General features: G+C 58.9%; 2 protein-coding genes across 5 annotated transcripts in view; one reads left to right on the top strand and one right to left on the bottom strand.

Moving 5' to 3' along the window:
- IKBKG (inhibitor of nuclear factor kappa B kinase regulatory subunit gamma) overlaps positions 1 to 21437 on the bottom strand; it is a 22640-nt gene continuing 1203 nt past the window's right edge. Inside the window, exons 1-10 of one of the 2 annotated variants that reach the window (XM_013050106.2) lie at positions 17553 to 17706; positions 14193 to 14394; positions 11618 to 11829; positions 7311 to 7429; positions 5783 to 5935; positions 5291 to 5366; positions 4545 to 4688; positions 4143 to 4285; positions 3924 to 3985; positions 1 to 3755 (exon numbers count right to left, since the gene is read on the bottom strand). In XM_013050106.2, the coding sequence (XP_012905560.1) occupies positions 3613 to 3755; positions 3924 to 3985; positions 4143 to 4285; positions 4545 to 4688; positions 5291 to 5366; positions 5783 to 5935; positions 7311 to 7429; positions 11618 to 11829; positions 14193 to 14379 (1239 nt within the window). In that variant the 5' untranslated portion in view covers positions 14380 to 14394; positions 17553 to 17706 and the 3' untranslated portion in view covers positions 1 to 3612. Of the gene's footprint in view, positions 3756 to 3923; positions 3986 to 4142; positions 4286 to 4544; positions 4689 to 5290; positions 5367 to 5782; positions 5936 to 7310; positions 7430 to 11617; positions 11830 to 14192; positions 14395 to 17552; positions 17707 to 21437 lie in introns of those variants that run through there. The other variant, XM_045068211.1, reaches the window with a different exon arrangement.
- The window catches only part of G6PD (glucose-6-phosphate dehydrogenase), a 12790-nt gene continuing 9289 nt past the window's right edge, over positions 17937 to 21437 (top strand). The window contains exons 1-2 of one of the 3 annotated variants that reach the window (XM_004780748.3): positions 17937 to 18194; positions 19049 to 19176. In XM_004780748.3, the coding sequence (XP_004780805.1) occupies positions 18083 to 18194; positions 19049 to 19176 (240 nt within the window). In that variant the 5' untranslated portion in view covers positions 17937 to 18082. Of the gene's footprint in view, positions 18195 to 18301; positions 18488 to 19048; positions 19177 to 21437 lie in introns of those variants that run through there. The other 2 variants (XM_045068210.1, XM_004780749.3) reach the window with 2 other exon arrangements.

Here is a 21437-nt window from a genome sequence, read left to right on the forward strand (position 1 = left end):
TAGTGCGATTGCTGGGTGGTAAGGTAGCTCAATTTTCAACTTTTTGAGGAATCTCCATACCGTTTTCCAGAGTGGCTGAAATGCAGAGTAACTTAAAAAAATACTCAAAAAAAGAAAGAAACCCGATGTTCACATGCTCACTACTCAGCTGTTACACGAAAGAATAATTAAGCCACTACATAAAAATACACACTCACGTGATCTGCCATCTGGACTAGACTAACAGCAGCTTCAGAGGAGGAGGTGCGAAAACAATCTCGAGGACCCACATGCACACATGTGGGGGCACGCGCACACGGTCCCTCCTGACGAGCACTACTACTGACACCTGCCGGAGTCGCTGTCCCCGCCCGTGCTTGGGAGACCAGATGAGAATTCAGCCAGCTCCCAGGAGCCCCTCCAGGGCAGCCGCAGCTCTGCTGTCACCTCCTGCACGTGGAGACTGAGGCCCCGGGAGGCCCAGGGACGCTGCACACCCTCCGCGGCCCCGCAGCCCTGCCTGCCGCTCACCCCGCCTGGGCATGTGGGACCCCGGCAGCTCCAGCTCAGCCCTGTTCCCTTCCTAGCACATCAGTGATCACCAGGCACCTGAGGCGTCCCCCTGGAGAACCAGTCCTGCTTCTCTCGGCCTCAGCAGACACCACCTCCGGGCCGCGCTAGCCAGCCAGGCGGACTCTGAACAAACAGGCTGTTCTACCTATCAGAGTCATACATGCAAATTAGAGTCACTTAGCAACTACGCAAATACAAAAGGAAACCGTAATTACAGGCAACCCCACCAGCCACATCCACCCAAATGGTGCAAGGCTGCCTCTCCCGGCCGCAGCAGCCCCCAGCCCTTCACACCCGGCCGCCAGGCTTCATCTGTTCCTTGCCCCCCATCACTTTCCATGCAGCTGGAGTCTGTGTTTCAGTTACCAGCGACGGAAAACCGCTTCCTTACGGTGCCGTTTGGGATCCCCCGGATTTCTGGCCACGTGGGCCGGCGGGTAACAGCCCGTGCTGTGGTCCCAGCAGCAAGAATGACTTGGGCTTTGGCAGGCTGTGCCTCGAGTTCTCTGTCTCTGCCTCCCAAAGCCAGGGTGCTGAAGATCAAGGAGCCACAGATCATTAGGTAGGCAGGCTGCTTCCCCTCACAGAAAGGATCCAACCACTTCTTCTGGAAGCCCAAAGGAAAGCCAGCAGGGGAGAAAGCGGAATCCCGGGTTTCTAGGTGAGTGGCCCGCTGGAAAGTCATGGCTGTCCAGTGTACAGCTGCTCCCACACGGGCCACAAGGAGGCAGGGGGCACGGGCAGCCCAGGAGGGGACGCTTCAGAAGAGCAGACCCTGACTCAGCCTGGGGCCCGGGCACCAACACCCGTCCAAGCTCCTGGCCGCCGTGGTGGGGCGCCACCACCAGGACCTGAGGAAAGTGCCCCAGGAAGAGAACGCCGGCCTCTCTCACTGCTCCTGGGTCCCATCCTCCTCCTTTCAATTCCCTCTGAAGAGGAAGCCAGTCCGCGGAGGACCCCCCCACGCCTTCGTCCATGCCCCTTAGAAAGCACAAAGCCCCTCCCTCCACAGCTGGCGGCTGTTCCCCAGGGCGCCCAATGGGCCTGCGACCCCGTCCCACCGTGGCCCGCAACCTTCCTTCTCCTGCCCATGGCCACCCAGCGGTGGCCAGCTGGAGCCAAGGTGTCCCAAGCAGCAGCAGTCCCCACGCCTGCAAGGAGCACCCAGCAGCCACCACCACCCCAGGGAATGAGTCCCTCAACAGAGCGGCCAGCCCTGGAGACCCCGCTCTTCCTCCGCCTGTGTCCTAGACTATGTGCTCCAGAAGATGGCCCTGCGCTAGGCTGAACAGTGGCCCAAAAGATACAGGCATGAGCTAATGCCAGAACTTGGGATTATGACCGGAGCTGGAAAGAGTCCTTGTGGATCTAATGAAGATAAAGGATTTCCAAATGAGCTCATCCTGGATGACGCGGGTGGGCCCCAAGCCAGTGACTGGTGTGCTTCTAAGAGACGAGGAGAGATGACACGGGAAGAAGGAGAGGCCGTGTCACTACAGAGGCAGAGACTGGGGCAACACATCCACCAGCCAAGAACAGCAGGGGCCACCCCCAAGAGGCCAGGAGAGAGGCCTGGAACTGATCTGACCTCCAAGGCACCCTGACTACAGAACCATGAAAGAATGACTTGTTTTAAGCCAAGTCGGTCATTTGCTACAGCAGCCAAGGGAAATGCACACATTCCTTCCCCAAAACTAAAAGTGCTCTTGCAGAAAAACTACAGGGTCAGGACTGGGACACAGCACCCGGAAGCCTTAAACACCTTCCCATGGAACAGCTGCCTGCACACACCCAGCAAACCCCTGGCCCAGGCTCGTCTTCAGAACCAGCTGCTGACCAGGTCACCTTCAGTGACATCCCGTTCCCAACCCGGGGAGACCGTGGCATACTTCTGTTGTCCTTGCCTGACAACGGCAGGCTTGATGCCCTTGGCTTTGACATCGAGGAAACATCCAGAATCTTGCAAAACAACAGTAAGGAGCCCTCTAGTGTTTGTAACCTGCCCATGGTCACCCAGGGGCTTCCCTTCCCAAGGCTGGGGCATTTGGGGCTGGAGCAGGGAACAGCATCGCAAGCCTCTGCAGCATGACGAATCACAGCCACCATCACTCACGCCAGGCGGCAACACGCTCAGGGAGCACAAGAGCGCGCTGCGGGGTTCGGGCGTGAGAAACGTCACCACCACAGTAAACCCCAGGCCGTGAAGGAAAGGTGGAGAACCGTGGCCACGTTAAGATGACAAACTTCAAGTCCAAAACCCACCTGCACCGACGCAGAGCAAGAGGAGATACGTGCAGTTTCTATCACACATGAGAGCCAGTCCCACTAATGACCAAAGAGCTCAAAGACACTGAGGAGCAGAAGACTAACAGCTCAACAGAAAAATGGGCAAAACACACAAACAAGCCATTAACCGCAAAATCAGAAAGGATCCTTCAAGCTCTGAAGAGATGCTCAGGCTCACTGTGACCAGAGAGCCACGTGCCGGACAGATGGCCAAAGCCTACAGGTTGGACACCCCCACCACGGGCAAGGCTCTGAGGAAGCAGGGGCGACACACGGGCCCCATGCACCCATTGGCAACTGCTCCACGGGGCGGCTTCGAAGAATCTGACCCAAAGACACACGTCAGTGACACGCGAAGATGTTCGTCGCAGCATCGCTCGTGACACTGAGTGGTAACGACCCACATGGGCCTCACGAGTGAATATCTGCCATCCAGTGGCGAGGCAGCCCCCACACGGAACAGCACACGGCCCACGAGTGCCCTGACGCCACGGCGTGCAGGAGCTCACGGGTGAGGAGAACCTTCTGCCCGCAGCAGCTCGAGGAGTTCCTGGAGAGCCCTGGCCGTGATTCTGGACTTGGCCATGGAAGAAGAGGAAGCCCCAGAGACAAGTGGTCCAAGCAGACAGAACAAACCAGAAGAGCAGAGCCTCGGGCCCGGTGGGTTCCAAGCGACAGGGCAGACGCGGGCCAGCAGTCGGGGCAGCTGAAGCGGAAGGTCCCAGAGCTAGCTCGTGGGGCGCTGTTCCGGGCCGCCCGCCCCCCAGGCAGCCCCTACTCAATGCACTCCATGACGTGGATCTGCAGCGTGTCCATATCCGGAGCCCGGTACTGGCACTTGGGGCAACAGAAGTCAGGCGGCTCCTCGGGGGGGCTTCTCCTCTGGCTGGGCAAGGCCAGGTGGAAGGAGGGGTGAGCTGGGGAAAGAGAGGAGGCGGCACGGAGTGCTGCGACTTGACAGGACCGTCGGGTCTGAGCTCTGGGGTCACCACCACCAGCTCCTCCCCCCCTCGCCCCGCTCCCCCGCAGCAGTACTACCCTCCGGAGGGCACCCTGCCCTCTCCACCCTCCTGCAGCTCCCTCACCTGGGCTGGGGGGCAAGGGGGCCTGGGAGACCTCCACGTGTCGCTTCCTCAGGTCTTCGATCCTTTGAGAAGAGAAACCATCTGGTCAACAGAGCCGGCAGGCTGGGGCAGGACGAGGGGCAACAAGCGCCAGCTCAGAAGCCGCCACATGTGGGTGGCTACCACCACAGCCCCCGGCCCCCGGCCCCGCTCCTTGCAAGGCTGGACGGCGAGGCCCACCTGGCCGACTCCTGGCAGCTGGCCTTCAGCCTGCTGTACTCCCTCTGCAGCTGCTCCAGCTGCTCCTGCAGGAGCTCCTTCCTCTCTGCCAGCTTCTCCCGCGCCTGCCTCTCAGCCTGGAAGTCGGCCTTGTAGATATCCGCCTGGCAGACACAAGAGGGGCCGCGTGCGCCGTCCGTCAGCCGCCCGCCGGCCGCCCGTCCGACTCTCCGTGCTGGGGGACATGGAGGAGGTCCAGCTCCCAGGCTCCCAGGCTCCATGGTGCAGGGCAAGGCTGCCCCGAGAGTGCCAGGGCCGACAGAGGGCTCCAGGGGCTTCTGAGAAGCCCCGGCCCACAGACGCCAGTGACACACGAGGTCCCAGTGCTCACAGGCCCCGCCGGCCACAGGGGGGCGCCCTCACCTGCGCCTTTAGCACAGGGACCGTCTCCATCACGGCCTTGTGCTGCTCGGCCTCCTCCTTCAGTTTGTCGATCACTTCCTGCTTGGCCGCCAGGGCCTCCTCCGCCTGCTGGAGCTGCTGCTTGAGGTCCTCCAGCTGCATTCCCTAGAAATGGGCAAGGGGAAAGTGAGGGAGCCCCAGCCAGCCCAGGGCAGGAGCCGGGCCACCACCAGGCCAGTGGCTGCCCCAGGTGACAAGAGCCAAAAGCAACAAGAGACGAGTCCCGGCTGGCCACCAGGCGTCAGCGCGGGCAGGGCACAGGAAAGGCAGAGGGTGTGGGGGGACCTCTGAGGTCAGGGGGCACAACTTCCTGCCCAGCTCAACACTCCCTTCCCGGACTCCTCAGCCACACAGCCTGCCTCCAGCCCCTCCAGGGACAAGGCCATCCTCCTCTGTGGGAGCTGGTGTCCCGCACTAATGCTGTCCCCTTACAAGCGTGTCCCCACCCACAGAGAGAGCACCGAGAGGCCCGCCCAGTCTGCCCCATGTCCTGCCCTGAGCTGTTGCGCTGCGACCCTGAAAAAGCTCTGACACAATTCTCTCAAGTCTTCAGGAAGGAACTCGCACTCCGACAGTCCTAAATTCGGGGCAGCAGCGCCCTGGGCCCTTGTGTTTCTCAGCCGCAAGGAGAGGAACCCAGGCACATCCGTGGTGGCCAGTCCCGGAGACGTGCCCGCCACAGGCACTCGGTTTCACTCGCTGCTCACCGTGCTGCTCTTGACATGGCTGTCGTACTCCTGGAAGAGCTGGTGATAGGCCACCTGCAGCTGGGCCAGCTTCCGCCTGTGGAAGAGGAGCCTCCGCTGAAGAAACAAGCGCTTCCCACCCCCTCCACGCCTGTCCCCAGCACAGGGGCCTCCAGGGGCCTCCAGGGGCCTCTGTGCCTACAGGCCCTCTGCCCTCGGGCCGGCTTCAGCACATGGTGAGCGCGCTTTGTGTTAAGGCTACCGTTTGTCGAAACAAGGACCGATTAGAATCAGGTGGGACGGCCCCGTGAGAAGCAGAAAGGGACGGGAGAGAGGCTGAGGACGAGAAGAGGCTCGAAGGCCGCCGGTTACGGGCCACGCTGCGGCCACGCGGGAGGACCCGAGCGTGGGCCGGAGAGCACGGATCCCTGTCTCAGAGCCGGGTCACATTGGGGCTGGTGGCGGGGAGGCCCGTGGGGCCCTGGTGTCCTCGCGTGGGCCCGGGCCACTCACTTATCCTCCGAGGCTGCTTGGCGCTCCATGCGCAGGGCCGCCTCCACGCTCTGGCTCTGCATCCGCAGCTGGTCCACCTGCACGCTGTGCTGCTGCTGCAGCGCCGCCCGCTCGCTCTCCAGCTGCTGCGCCTGCTCACTGGCCGCCCGGGCCCTGGCGCGGAAGGGGACGGTCACAGCAGGGCCCCAGCGCGCCCGGCCGAGCCCACGGCAGGGGAAGATGGAAGCCGGTTACCGAACACAGGACTATCGCAGAGAGCCTGGCTTGGGGCTGACTCCTTCCCTCCCACTCCCTGTTCTAGAAGCTCAATGGCTCAGCTGCAGTCCCAAAGGCACACATCTGGAAGAGGAGCCTCCCACCCGCCTGGCCATGGCCTTGGCTGCCACAGCCCGGCATCCTCGGAGCCGTATCACCCACAGCCCCCAGTCTCCAAGCTCCACTCTCCTATGTCCCCACAGCTCCCCAGATCTCCAGTCCAAGGCTCTGGCCACGTCGCCCTGCTGGCCCAAAGCCCTGCACAGTCCCCACTGCAGAGGCAACAGGGGCTGCCGGGAATGGCCACTGGTTTCGCTGTTTCTCTGCACCTGTCCAAATACGCTGAGCACATTTCTGACACTGACATCGCCATACGGAGCTGCTGTCCGCCCGGGGCCCTGGAATAAGGGGGACAACAGGACATGCCCAGGGCTCGGGGGCCTCTGTATGTGTGTGTGTGTGAAGCAGAAAGCTCTCCAAATGGCCACACCAAGTGCCCTGAGACCCCAGCAAGGCCTCTGTGTCCAAGCTGGCCAGCTCAGCACATCTAGGGCCCACTGTGAGGGGAGGGACACAAACAGACACTGCTCAGGAGCCCACAGGTGCCGCCATAAATGTCCGCGTGGTGTCACGAATGGCCCCAAGTTGCCTCTAGCGGGTTCCTTCATGTACATAGGAAAACACAGGCAGAAAAGACGCCCAATTGTCCTAAAAGTGATGCATGTGATTTCAGAAAGCTGGAGACACAGAGGAGTCCACGGGAAAACGGAGAAGGTGAGCAGGCCGAGGCCAGAGTGACGCCTTCCCTCCCGCTTCCAGACGGAAGCACGTCCACGTGCTGTCGCCGGCGCCTACGGAGGACTCGCTCCCGCCCTCTCCCCTCCCCTCCCCTCCCCTCCCGCGGGAAAGGCCGCAGCACTCGGCCCAGCACGGCCCCGTCACGCATCGCCGGGAGAGCAGCACCCGCCATCGGGCGGGCCCGCCTTGCTCTCTGGAGGGCAGCGCCCCGGCGGCAGCAGAGCCCAGGAACGCGGCGTGCCCTGACCCGCCCATCGCGCCTGCGGGAAGCCCACGTGGCAGCAAGGAGCAGCCGGCCAGCCACTGACTTGGGCAGGCCACTCACAAACCTGGCCATCAGGCGGCACGTGGGCAGCGGGCCTTCTGATGGTGGTCCCTGTGCCTGGACAGAGGAACCCTCTGGAGGCTCTGAAGATGCCTCCCTCCTCTCGGGTACCTGAGCAGCAGCCCTGGCGGGCTTTCCCTCCCCACTCACCTGCCCTCCAAAGCCTGCCGCTCCTTGTTGGCGGCCTCCAAACGACTCTGGCTCTCCTGGAGCTCCCCCAGCAAGGATGTCACCTGGGCTTTCACGGAGGCCTTGTCCTCGGCCATCTGCTGCATGAAGAAAAGCCACTTCCTATCAGTGATGCCTCCTCACCAGTTGCCCACCCCTGGCACCCCCGAGCCCCAGGGCAGTGGGCAGGGATAAAGACATGTCACCACCGCTCACCTCAGAAGCCTCCCAAGATGCCTCCCCATCCCTGCAGACACAGGCACAGAGTGGCCTCACGGTCACGAGGACAGAGCCTGGCAGGACGTGGTGCCAAGGGAGGCTGGACCTGAAGACAGCGTCAACATGCGCGCTCCCGCCCACAAGCCGAGGCTACCAGAGCCAAGATGGCCAGCCGCTTTCCAGAGGCTCTCTACCAGGGCCAAAACTCGAGAGTTGCCCAAACACCCGATGGCCGGTCTCCCTTATCGCACTGTCCAGGCCAGGTCCCCCATTACCTTAGGCGGCTCAAGCCCAGAGTCGGCGCCTCAGTCCCCCACGGCCAGACCCCCCACCGCCCCCAGGAAACCGCCACTCCTGCCTTCCATGCCCCTGGCCCTGGCTTCCCGCGCACAGGCACACAGCACGCCTGCCATCCTGCCCTTCTGCTCCGCATCTCCAGGCACAGGTCTGGTCTCTAGGCCCACCGGACCCCTGCAGGTCGGAGCACCGGCCAAGTCACACCTCCAAGACAGACTCTTCTCGGGGGCCTCAGCTTAGCTACGCAGCCACCTGCCCTACACTCCGCGTCGCCTGGGCCTGCCAACAGACCCTGTGGGCCAGTGCCCACTCCGGCCAGCCTCCCCGGGGGCTGGAGGGACTTCCACCTGGGCCCTCCTCCACTCCTGCACCTGGAGGAGTTTCCTGGGCCTTCCATAAAGGATTGCAAGGTGGGGACCATAAGACAACAGTAACGTACTGTCGCTCCGAAGTCCAGGAGCAAGCAAGGGCAGGGCTGGCGCCTTCTGAGGGGCCTGGGGGGGACCCCCCACTCTCTGCCTCCGTCATCACAAGGCTGTCTTCCCTGGATGTCTCTGTGCCTGTTTCTCTGCCATTAAGGACAGCGATCATGGGATTTAGTATGACCACATCCGAACTTCATTACTTCTGCAAAGACCCTATTTCCAAATAAGATCATGTTCTGAAATACAGGGTTTAGGATGTGGACATTCCTTTTGGGGGCACACAACTCCACCCCATAATACCCCCCCATACTCTACAGTCAACAGGAAACCAGATAATGTCTCACACTAGCACAGCAGCCCCTACTGTTCCTGTGACACTTGGGTCGAAGCCCCAATCTTCCCACTGGCCCTACTAAGCCCACATAACCTGCCCCTACAGCCCCTACCATGACTCTCCCCGCCCACCCCTCAGCCACCTTCACACAGCTTCAGCCACATTTGCCTCTACGGTGTGCCCTGAAAATGACAGGCATGTCACTACCTCAGGACCTTTGTACATGCTTTCCTCCTGCCTCTAAAACAGGCTTTCCTCAGATACCCCATGTGGCTTAGCCCCTCACTGTGTTCTGGTCCTTACTAGAATGCACCTCAGCGAAGGTCTCCCCACTGAACAGTGCAAACACCCCCCACCACTTGGCCTGTCACATCAACGTGTCCCCTGGATATTTAGCAGCGCCCTCAGAAACAGCATGGCCGACAGCTACAAGAAGCCAGTTCCATCCACAGCCCCCCTTCCTGTCAGCTGATGGCAAATCCATCTTCCAGCTACCAGGACAAAAACCTCAGTGTTCCTCTTGACTCCTCCCTGTGTCTCACTTTGTGTATGATCTTTCTCTGTCAAATAAATAAAGTTAAAAAATATATATATACTGTGTCTAGTTGAGGACACCAAACAATGTTAACTATTTCAGATGTGACAGTGGTATTGCAGTTATCTCTCTTTTAAGCCCTTTCTTAGACACAGACACTGAAATGTTTACCGATGAAATCATATGGCGTCTAGAATTTGCTTCAAATTAACAGGGGAACTCCAGGTGTGTCCTCGGTAATGAAAACACGCATCCACACCCAAAGATTCACAGCAGCACTACTGGGGGCACCTGGCTGGCTCAGTTGGAGAGGTATGTGAATCTTGATATCGGGGTCATGAGTTCAAGCTTCACACCGGGTATAGAGATTACATAAATAAATAAAACTCCTAAAAAGTACATAGTAGCATCCCCCCCAAAATCTTGATGCTGAATGAGAGAAGCCAGATGTGAGGGGCACATCCCATGGGATCGCAGAAGATGCAAACCTGGAGACAGAAAGCAGACTGGACAGTGCTGGGGGCTGAGGGAGAGGGTGCATAGTACTGGCTAATGGGGCCGGGGTTTACTGGCAGGGCGGTGGCAGGGAAGGATGAACATGTTCTAGAACCAGAGAGTGATGATGGTTATACAAGTCTATAAACATACCAAAAAAACAGGGATTCTGTACTTTAAAAAAAAAAAAAAAGATTTTATTTATTTATTTGTCAGAGAGAGAGAGATCCCAAGTAGGCAGAGAGGCAGGCAGAGAGAGAGGAGGAAGCAGGCTCTCCGCTGAGCAGAGAGCCCGATGCGGGGCTCCATCCCAGGACCCCGAGACCATGACCTGAGCTGAAGGCAGAGGTTCAACCCACTGAGCCACCCAGGTGCCCCAATTCTGTACTTTAAAACAATGAATTTTACGGTATGTGACTTTTATCTCAGTAAAGCTGTTATAAAAAACTTCCACCCTACGTTTCTACCAGCTTCTCCAGTGACGGGCACCTGCGCCATGCCCAGGTTTCGGAGCCAGGCTCTTTAGACAGGTGCACCTGCTGGGAGGCTGCTGAGTCAGGGGTAAGCACATCTGCAACTTGAAGAGAAAATGCCGACTCGTTTTTCCAAGTACTGGCACCAGCTGACGCTGTCACCAGCAACACGAAGCCACGTCTGCTCCGATAGCCACTACTGACGGACTTGTCAGCTGTGAGGCCAGCATCCCTCAACGTGGGTGGGGCAAGAGGGGAGGCTCTGAAGGCATTTAGCAAAGAGCCCTGAGGCTACCTGTTCAAGCCTAGGATGGGTTGAATGGTGGCGCCCAAAAGATACGTCCACACCCTAACCCCCAGTACCTACGGATGAGACCTGATGAGGAGACAGGGCTTTGCAGACACAATCAAGTTACAATCAAGATCAAGTCATGCTGGAGGGGAGGATCCAATGACTGTAATACACACAAAATAGGCACAAAATGACTGACTTGGGGCGCCTGGGTGGCTCAGTGGGTTAAAGCCTCTGCCTTGGGCTCAGGTTATGATCTCAGGGTCCTGGGATCGAGCCCCACATCGGGCTCTCTGCTCAGCGGGAAGCCTGCTTCCCCCTTCTCTCTCTCTGCCTGCCTCTCTGCCTACTTGTGATCTCTGTCTGTCAAATAAATAAATAAAATCTTAAAAAAAAAAGAAGAGAAGGAGAGACATACAAACACACAGTGAGGTAATGTGACAACACAGAGGGACACGGAGGAATAAATCTACAAGTCAAAGAAGGCCAAGGACCACAGGCACAGCCCGAGGCTGGGAAAGCCGCCTGGAACAGGTTCTCCCCCTGGGGCCCCCAGAATGCACCAACCCTGCCCATGTCTCGCTCTTGGGCTTCTGGGAGACAATACAGGTCTCTTTCCTTAGCCGCCCAGTTTGGGGTCCCCTGTCAGGGTCGCCCCAGGCACCCGGTACACCCCTTCCCGAGCGCCGTGACAGGCCATCTCTGTTGATCACATGACTCCTGGCAGGGCCGAACTGGGCCACACTCTCAGCTTCGTGTCCCCGGGGACGGGGATGTGCGGAGACCAAAGTCAGCCCCGCGGGAGCTCCAGGCTGACAGGACCGCGACCGCGCTCAAGTCCCCCGACAGCACCGCTCAGGGAGACTTCTCTGATGGCGGGGCCCGAGGTGGGCTGTCACCCCCAGGCCGCGGGAGAAACGGCCAGTCCACAGCCCCTCCGGCCAGGGGCCCCGGAAGCTGCCGCCCGCTGCATCCCGGCAGCAGCCGTGGCCCCGCGCCGCCCCCCCCCCCCCCCCGCGTCCCTGAGCACGGCGGCCGCGACCAGGAGCCACGGGCCGGCCCCTCGGCGCTCCGCGAACCCTCCTCGCAGAGCCCCGAGCCGGCAGGTGCCGGGGGCGCGCTGTGCTCCTGGAACGCAGGGCGCCGGCCCCGCCGCTCGCCGCCCCCCCCCCCCCGGGCAGCACCCCTGCCCGCCACCCCGGCCCGCCACCCCTGCTACCTGCTGGCAGCGCTTCAGGTGCTCCACCTCCTGCAGGGCCTGCTCCGTCTGCCTCCGCAGCTCGCGCTTCTCCAGGCTCAGTCTCTCCACCAGCTTCCGGGCTTCCTGGAACTTCTGCACGAGGAACTCCTTCTCCTTCCTCTGGCTGCCCTGGAAGCGCTGCAGCTCCTCACAGCGCTCGCGCAGCACCTGGTTGCTCTGGCGGATGGCGTCTGGCGGCCGAGAAGAGGACCCGGTGAGAGCTGCGGTCCCTTCCCGGGGCAGCACCTCGGCGTGGCTTGAGCGCGCGGCAGGGGCCGCCTCCTCTCTAAGCGCCTGGAGCGCATCTGTACTCCGGCCCCAGGCGGAGGCGCGACTGCCGGCCCGCGGCTCCGTGGGCTCCGGCGGTACCCTCGGAACCAGGAACCAGGGCTACGCGCAGACCCCGGGACGGCCACGGGCGCAGAGCACCCTGTGGCATGGCCGGCTGCAGCCTGGGAGGCCCAGGAGGCTCCGAGCGGCCCAGTGACTGACCTCCGGGAGCCTCCCCGGGGCTAACACGGCTACGCCCAGGAGCAGGGCCCAGCGATCGGGTCGCGGAACAGCCAGGCCCCTCCCACCAGGCCGAGGGATGAGTGTGTGCCAAGGCCAGGCAGTCGGCACAGGCCGAGGAAAGGAGAGCCCCACGCCCAGGCACACCCCTGGCAGTGGAAGAACGTGGACGGTGACCGAACTGCTCCGTGACACGCGAAGGATCTCACAACCACGGAACTCTTCAAGATGGCAACGGGCAGTAGCTTCATGTCACTCTCTGGTCAAAACCCTGATGAACCCCAGTGGCGTCTGAGGCCAGCACCACAGACACGTTCTGCATGTTCTGTCCCCACGTGACTCCTTCCCTGCAGGGGAGCAAAGCAGACTGTGGCCCTTACACAGGGGCCTCCCGCCTCAGGCACGCCTCCCCCACCCACCTCCACCCTCCACCTGCTGCAACTCTGCCCAGCCCCCACCTAAACCTCAACTCACGTGCAACTTCCTTTTCTATTGAAACAAAATTCATATCACATCAAATTCATCATTTTCAAGTACCCGGTGTTTCGGTGGCTTCTGCCTATTCACAAAGTTATGCACCCATCCCCTCTAGCTAGTTCCAGAACATTTCCATCACCGCTCCCCAAAAAACTGGAACCCACTCACAGGCACTTCGCTGTCAGCCCCAGCCTGTGGAATCCACGCTTCTGTTTCTCTCTCTGGATCCGCCTCTCCTGGACATGTCACAGAAGTGGACTCCTACCCCAGCTACACGCTACCTCTTCCATGAGGTCCCCCCCCCCGACATTCTAAGCAAAGTCTATGTCCTCTCCCCTGTGCCCTTCTTGGGCACAATCCTGAGCGTTGCTGGGGGCAGACACCTTCAGTGCCCCAGGAGTGACCCAGGGCATGACACACAGCACTCACTGACAGCAAGGTGCAGAACCAATGCACCGCACATCCTCGGCTCAGGCCGCGTGGCTGGAGGGTGCCACTTTAAGAGCTCTGTGGCCAGGGAGCCTGCGGGGCCGTGAGCCCTCTGCAGCGGGCCTGCCACTCCTGCCCCCAAGCCCCTCTTGCTGGAGCACCCTCCTGGCACCCAGCAGAGCCCACACACATCCTTGTGCAAGCTGAGCTGTCTCCCCACCCCCAACCCGGCTGCCAGCTCTATGTCACCCCAGCACAGCAAGACACTGGACAACATTAGGGATGGTGCTGGCTGTGGTAACTGGAAGAGTGCTACTGCCATCTAGTGGAGGAGGCCAGGGATGCTGCTCGACACCAAGTGAGCGGCCAGGACCACCCCCCAGATGTCTCAGCAGGATCACGGTGGGCGGGATGCTGTCACTTGCAGGGCGGCCACAGATATGCCCCACTCAAGGATAGCCAGCCACCTGAGAGGCATGTGCAGGCCCCTAGGAGCTGAAGAAGCCACCCCCCACCCAAACAAGTGAGATGGTGGCAGGCGAGCGGGTGCAGATCGAGGTGAAGACAGAAACCAGATGGTTCTGGGAGCCACCACCTGGTCCGTGCTCCTGCCCGCACCAGAGGCACCAGAAACCGCCCCCCTTCCCCCGCAGGTGCAGGTCCGTCCCTAACCCACCCTCCCCTCCCCGGGAGCCGCAGGGCCACTCCCAGAACAGCCGCGTGCGCTTCTGGACAGGGATGGAGACGGACAAGGCCCACCACAGCCAGCCCAACTTGGGACGACTCAGAAGGTCACTCCGGCTCCACAGCTCCCTGCGGGGTCAGCCTGCACCGCAGCCCAGCTTCTCCCTGGGCCCCCCACCCCCACTTCTTCCCTGTCCTCCCCTTCCCGGGTGCGGGTCCTCTGAGCACTCTCAATAAACTCCCCGCACAGCCATCTAACCCTCACGGTCCACTTCCAGGGAGCCCACCTGAAACCCAAAGGAAGAGTGGCTGAGTTCGAATCACTAGTTGGCTCTCAGGGGCACCCCCACCCCAGACCCGGTAAAAACACAGGCAGAGGAGGGGACAAAGCCTCCCCCTCCAGCAAGGCTGGGACCTCTGACGTCTGACTCAGCACACCTGCCGCCCTTCTCACCTCGGAGCTCTTGATTCTCCTCCAGGCAGCGCTGGAAGGTCTCGGGAGTGCCCTGCTCAGAAGTGACGTGGAGCATGGCCGGCTTCCCCAGAGAAGACTCTTCACCCAGCACGTCCTGGTCCCCTGTCGGGCCGCCACTGGGCTGCACCATCTCACACGGTGGACTCTTCCAGGGGGGCCTGCTCATCCAACAAGTCAGGGTCTGGAGGAGAAAGGGAGCAGACGTGTCCCATAAAACCCAGAATTCTCTTATCTTGCAGGGCAAGGAGTGTAGTCTGTGCAGGAGTTCTGGGCCACGCTTTAAGCAGAACACCGAGCACTTTATCAGGTGGAACAGGAACCCAAGACAGGCTTTTCCGTCGACAAGGCGGCATATCCTCTCATTCCAAAGGCAGCTGCAGGCCCATACATGGGGTCAGAAAGGCCATGGTTCAGCACTTGTTATCAACTCTGCCTAGGACCTACCTCCAGGCTGAAAAGTCAAGGTAAGCATCTCACGAGAGGAGGGACTTACAGAGAGGATTGTTTTTGTGGGGAGGTATCATGCTATGTGCCACATACACCTCCAAGCAGTAGTGAAGATGTCAGCTCATTACCTCGTGTAGTGCACTGAATCAGAATCCCAGCAAGGTATGTCCACATCCTAACCCCCATAGCCTGTGAATGTGACCTTGTATGGACAAAAGGGTTTTTTTTACAGATGTAAGTAAGTGAAAGATCTTGAGATGAGATCATCCTGGATTAGAGTGGCCTTAAATCCGATGACAAGTGTCCTTATAAGAGACAGAAGAAACACAGACATGGAGAAGGCCACATGATGACAGAGACTAGAATGATATGGCCACAAACCAAGGAAGGACTGGAGCCACCAGCAGCTAGAAGAGGCAGGAAGGATCCTCCTCTAGAGCCTACAGAGGGAGCGTGGCCCTGAAGACACCCTGATTTCAGACTTCTGGCCTCCAGAACTGGGAGAGAATAAAGGTCCATTGTCTTAGCCAGTCGGCTTGTGGTTATCTGTCACAGCAGCTCTAAGAAGTTAATCTGCCTAGTAAGATGAGTTTCAAGGACACCACTGAGAACATGATGAGTGTTCACTCGAACTGAGGGCCTGAAGGGGATATCTAGTATCTGACGCATGCTGAGGAATCTGAAAATGGGACGTGGGCTCATAGCCCAAGACAACACGGCAGAGAGCAAGGCAGAGTTGTCTGCATTCTCTTATGAACTACAGAAGTCGGCCTTGTGGGCCGGCACTAGCCTGGAGCCCTTTTAAATTTTGCCCAAGAAGGCAGACTACTCAGAGGAGGAGGCTGATCCCAATACAAGTTTGCAGAAGCTGAGAGAGGACAGCTTTAATGCTGAATAAACTGTTCCTGCTCCACTGAATGCCCCCCCATGAACCCGTGAACAGTCTGTGATGAGCCACTGATCCTTCCCTGGACTTCCAGAAAAGCCCACTCTCCTGGCCCACTAGCTGCTAATGCTCAGGCCCCTTCCTCCTCACCACACCGCCTGATCACGTTGTGGTACTCCTGGGCTCTGTTCTGGGGTCGCTTCCCTACCTGCAGTCACTCCGGTACAGAGCCGGTTCAGCCTCACAGCTTTAAACCCCATCTTCATGGTGACAACACCCTAAATCAGACCTCCTTCCTGAATTCCAGACACATAGAAAATTCAACATCTCCACTTGGCTACCTGGTAATGTTCTCAAAACTAACCTTAAAATTGCACTCCTGATGGCTCCCAAAAGCCAGTTCCACCCACAACCCTCCTTCTTGTCAGCTGATGTCCAGGTACTGGACAAAAACCTCAGAGCCCCTCTTGACCCCCACCTCACCTTGTCTCACAGCTCACATCTAACGCATCAGGAAATCCTGTCGTAATGTACCCCAGAATCTATTTGATGACAGTAAGCAATTAATGTTAAGTGTTTAAGTGGCATAGTGGTGTTGTGGTTGTTTCTTAATCCTTTCTTAGAGATGCATGCTGAAATGTTTACAGGTGAAATGATACGGTGTCAGAAGTTTGCTTCAAAATAATATGGGAACTCCTAGGTATCTGAGAGAAACAAAAACCCATGTGCACACACAAATGCTCCGAGCAGTATTACTCACAGCAGCTAAAGCGTGGAAATGACCCAAACGTTCATCAGCTGATGAGTAAACAAAATCTAGTACATTCACACACTACAAGGTGGACGAGTCTTGCGAACATGACACTGAAAGAGAAAAGCAACTCACAAAAGACCACACATATTGTATGATTCTATTTATATGAGCTGTCCAGAAAAAGCAAATCCATAGAAACAGAATGATTGATGGAGCTTAAGAGTTTAAGAGCTGGGAGAGCTGCGGCAATGCGGTGACAGCTAAGGAGGCAAGTGGTTTTTTGGAGTCATCAACTGTACGCTTTAAATGGGTGAATTATATGGTATGAGAATTATATCTTGATAAAGCTGTTATGGAAAATAATAAAGGAAGAGGATTGTGAGGGGTATAAATTAAACAAAATTAGCATGAGCTGACAACTGTCAAAGCTGGGAAGTGAGGACATAGGATTTACTATACTATTCTTTCTACTTTTGTACGTCTTTGAAATTTTCCTTTGAAATTTTTCATAATAAAATGCTCAAAGCACACTTATCTGGGATAACATCCTGACAGTTAACCGTGCTCCTACCTTTGCCCCTATAGTTTGTTCTTCCCACAGGGGTCAGATCACCCTAAAAAGTAATGCTGATCCTGTCCGTCCTCTACACTGTTCCCTACCACAGTTCCTCATTGCCCTGCGTGTAAAAGCCTAAGGTCCCAAGGCGGTCTGCAAAGCCTTGAATTATCTGGTCCCTCGTCGTTTCCTCTGCAAGTATTTTCCCCGCGCTCACTCTGCCCCTGCAGCTCCTCATACATGCCAGGATGGCTCATGCGCCCTCAAGTCACAGAAAACGGTTTGAGGTCGGGTACGTTAATCGTTGTTGCAAACTGAGCAAACTGAGGCACATGAAGTAAGATACACAGGTGCTATATTTGGGGCCAACCATATTTGGGGCCTTTTAAAAGAATTTAACAACCCCGAATGCAGTTAAGTTTGATGAGCAGAAAATGTCTCCGAACTAAAGATTCATCCACGAAGCAGGGGTGTGGTCAGACTCCGCAACGGTGGCGGAGAGAGAGAGGCGGAAACAGTCCCGCTTGCCGCCAAGGTAAGTCGCCTCCTGCATCGCGTCGCTTTGGCCAGTGCTGTAAAAGCAGGCGGCAGAAATGGGCCACGGCCAACAGGAGGGGTAAACTTGAAAGTCCGGGGAGTTTCGGAGGCGGCAGAATGCCCACCAGTAGTACCCTGTGATCGGAAAGAGGACCACACCTGTCAGCAGAGTCGGTCCGACGTGAGAAGGGCAGGAACGGTGAGCCGCGAGCACTCTTCGGTCCCCGGAGCTCCGAGAAAGTCCGGGTTCCACGGTCACCCTTCCCTTCTCGCGCTGCCGAAACTCACACTTCCGGCTTCCGGTGTCGTAGCTGTGGGATCCGGAAGTAAAACTCGCAAGGCCCGCCCCCGCCTGGGAGCCAGCAGAATTGTGCAAGACGCTGTTCCAGAAGGCAACCCGAGTCCGCCAGCCTTGGCCTGCCCACAGGACGCTCCTCATGATACGCAGCACTTGCTACTTTGGGGGGCGTCGCGACTCACTCTCTTCCTCATCTGTCGGATGTCGGGCCGCCCCGCCCCCACCAGGGGAGGAGCTAACGAGAGGCCCACCGAGCTGCAGAAATCCCCGCCCAGGAATAGGGTCGAGGAGGCGTGGCCACACTGCCGGCGGAAGTGGAGCCCTCCGCGAGGGCGCAGAGCCGCCCGCGCCGGGCGAGAAAACTGGACTGTAGGATTAGGCCGAGCCAGGGATGGGTACGCGGGCGAACAGTGCAAAGCTGCACGGGAACACGCGAGGTACCGAGGACGCGGCGCAGCGGCGGCGGGGAGAAAAGGCGCCCGGCAGTCGGGCGGCTCGCGCAGGTGCCCAAGGGGCGGGGCGGGCCGAGGGTGGGAGCCTGACGCCGCTGGAGGGCGGGAGGGCGTGGACGCGTGCGCCCCAGCGCGGGATGCGCGCGCACCTCCCGCGCCCTGGCTCCGCCCCGCCCGCGGGGCAAGGGGCCGCTGAGGCCCCACCCACGCGCCTCGCCTGAGGCCGGTCAGCTCAGCCCAGGCCCCCGCCCCCGCCGCTTAAATGAGGCGGCGGGGAGCAGCCTCCGGAAACGGCCGGGCACTCGGAGGCTGGGAGCGCGGCGTTCGACGGCGGCGAGGCGCAGGTAACGTAGTGGCTAGGCGCCGCGCCAGCCGCGTAGCGTGCTGTGCCGCGAGGCCGTTTGATTTGCCAGGCTTGGGAGCGGGGCAAAATCGAGAGGGTGTAACTGGTCCCAGTGTCCCCTGCGTCCCTCCGTTGGACCCCCCGAGGAGACCGGGACCCCGAGAGGGGCGGCGACTCGCCGGCGTCTCCCGGCCTGCGCTCCGTACTCGGCACCCGCTCTAACGTGCTCCATCCAGCTCCTTGAGTTTGCGCTGGCGTCTGCGGAGAGGTGGCTTGGGCAGATTGTGCCGTGCTCCAGCAGCCTGACTTGGTCTTGCCGAGCTGAGGCTCTAGCTGGAATCCCCTAGTAATCCTGTGAAATAAAGCCGCTTGGACACTCTGCTGGGAGCCCAGAGCCTGCACTTTTCTAAGCCCCCAACCGTCCTGTTTCCCTGCCATTCAGGGAAGCATTTCAATAAGCAGGCATCTTGGGGTGAGACCCCAAAGGACCCCAGCAGAAAATGGCCAACTTCCCCACGCTCTGTTGTTCTCCTGCTTTGTCAACGAGCCTTTCTTTAACCAGAGAGCATCATGGCAGAGCAGGTGGCCCTGAGCCGGACCCAGGTGTGCGGGATCCTGCGTGAAGAGCTGTACCAAGGCAATGCCTTCCATCAATCTGATACACACATCTTCATCATCATGGGTGCATCGGTGAGTCTCCCCCAGGCTTGGAGGGCGACATTGCCTCGGGTCCCTACCTCCTGGGTGCCCAGGCTTTCCCAGCCCACTCTGGAGGCCCCAGGGCCTCTGCTCAATTGCCACTCCCATCCCAGTGCCACCCAGTATGCGCCCAGTCTGTGCGCAGGAGACTTTAGAGACTCTCTCGTTGGACTTCTTCCTCCGCAGGGCAAACTATGCACAGGACAGGCTGTTCACTCTGTATCTCTTTCACACCTGTTTCTGGCTTGGTAGGTGTCACACAGTGAGTTGCAAAGGCATGTTCTGAGGCCCAAGCTTCACCTTCTCTGTCGGTACCACAGATTCCCTGGGAACAAACACTCGCCCTTCCTTTGAGTACCGTGTCATTACCCCGGCTCCCAAAGCCCGCAGAGAAGCTATGACCTGTCCCACCCCATCCTATTGTTCAGCCTGTGGAACTGACACTTTGTTCTAGAAGATCAAACGGTAGAAGCCAAGGCACAGGTATAGCACACAGACCACACGTGATGTGGGGGACAGGAGAGGGAGGGCAGTCCTAGTGCAGCTCTTCGTCTTCACCTTCAGCATGAGCAGGACCCTGCTAACCATCCTGTGGCCCTTTCTGCCCATAACCTGTCGTATAAGCTTAAGCAAGAATTCCCCCAGAACTATCAAGCTCTTGGTGAAGTGGACATTATTTCTCTGCGCCATCCACGTCACGGTCCCCTTAGCTCTGGCAGAACCTGCTTCCTAGTTCATGTTCATAAGGTGTGCTCTGTAGACAGAGCCTGTGCCCACCAACTTTGGTGATTCCAAGGAGAACTCCGCAAAGGAGAGCAGGAGGCAGCAGGTGGTGCTGGCTGTGAGATGGGGCTCTGCCAGAGAGCCAGAGGGAGGGAAGGAAGGTAGGCCATCGCCAGCCAGCACTATCTCCTGATTCTGTAACACCTACAGTAGGGGGACATAGGGACATGGGCTGGAGGGGAGCAGCCTTCGTCTCTACCCTGGCCCCAGTGTGTGCTCCTCTAACCCTAACCTGTGTTGGCCACGAGCTCTCACAGCTGGGAGTCTGACCATTAGGTCCAAGAAACAGGTTGGAGGAGAAAGTTACTCAGGATTATGCCTCTTCCTTCCCCCACCCCCATACCAGGCTGCCCTGGGAAGCTCCACCAGAGGGTCCCAGGCCACAAAAATGGTCTAGGACTCTGGGCTGTCAGCTCCTAAGATGCTTTGTTGAGAACACCCAAGCTCGCCACAGGACTGGCCAGCGGCCCTCCTCCTCTGCACCTCAGTGTTTCTGCAGAGCAAATGGGGGCTTTTGAAACCAATGTCAAGGGACCTCAGGCTGAGCTTATTCTCTGAGTGGTCAGTGCCTCTGCCTGTGGCCGGCTCGATGTTGAGCAACTTTCCCTTGCAACTGGTAGGGTTCCCCTTTGCTCTCCTCTGCTCTGAGAGTGACAGCCAGACCCTTCCAGAGCAGAAGTGGGAAGTGGGGGGATCCCCCTGTCCAGAATCATCCACTCAAGGGGATTGGAACCAGGTGGGTGGGCCTGCCGTGCTCGGGCAGCGTCTAGAACAGCTCCCACCATCCAGCCTCCGGTGTCCACTCCCTGCTTAGAAGAGGTAGGCAGAGTGGTGCTGAGGGCGCACTCTCCCAGACCTGCTCTTCTGGGAAACCCACAAGTTCACTGCTCATTCATCCAACAAATAGCAACCAAGTGCCTTCTCTACAGTACAGTGAGTGCCGGCCCCACCTTCCCCATGTGATCTGTGTGCTGGGGGGAAGGGACCCAAGGGGAGTTCCTAGCCCAATCAGAGCTTCTAGTGGCACATGTGACCAAAAACACCAGTGGGCCCTTGTGTCCCCCACCTCCTCCAGCATACAGGTCCCAGGCAGAGCCAGGGTCAGGGAACATTCCACACAGCAGAGCAGACGCAGAGCCCCCAGTGGCAAAGGCCCCAGAGCAGGCTGGGCCCACATGGCTGTCCCCTGCCCTTCCTCATTCCTCCTCTGCTTACCCAAGCCTCACGCTCCCGCCCAGCTTCCTTCCTGAGAGCGTCCTGATGCTGGCTCGCAGTTACCCAATAGGCTTTGAGCTGCTCTCTGTTCCTCCCATGTGGCCACTTGCCCCCCTTTCCAGGACTCCCACCCCCAGCCAGGAAGGGAGTGGAGATACTTAATGTCCCTGTCTGGAAAGCTCTGGAATGAAAGAAACCAGTTTTTCCTTATAGACCAGAGCTGGGGAGAGGGGAGCCTTGGGCCTGGCACATCA

The sequence above is a fragment of the Mustela putorius genome, unplaced genomic scaffold (assembly GCF_011764305.1).
Source record: "Mustela putorius furo isolate JIRA1106 unplaced genomic scaffold, ASM1176430v1.1 tig00003899_pilon_pilon_pilon, whole genome shotgun sequence".
In the NCBI taxonomy this organism is placed as follows: domain Eukaryota; kingdom Metazoa; phylum Chordata; class Mammalia; order Carnivora; family Mustelidae; genus Mustela; species Mustela putorius.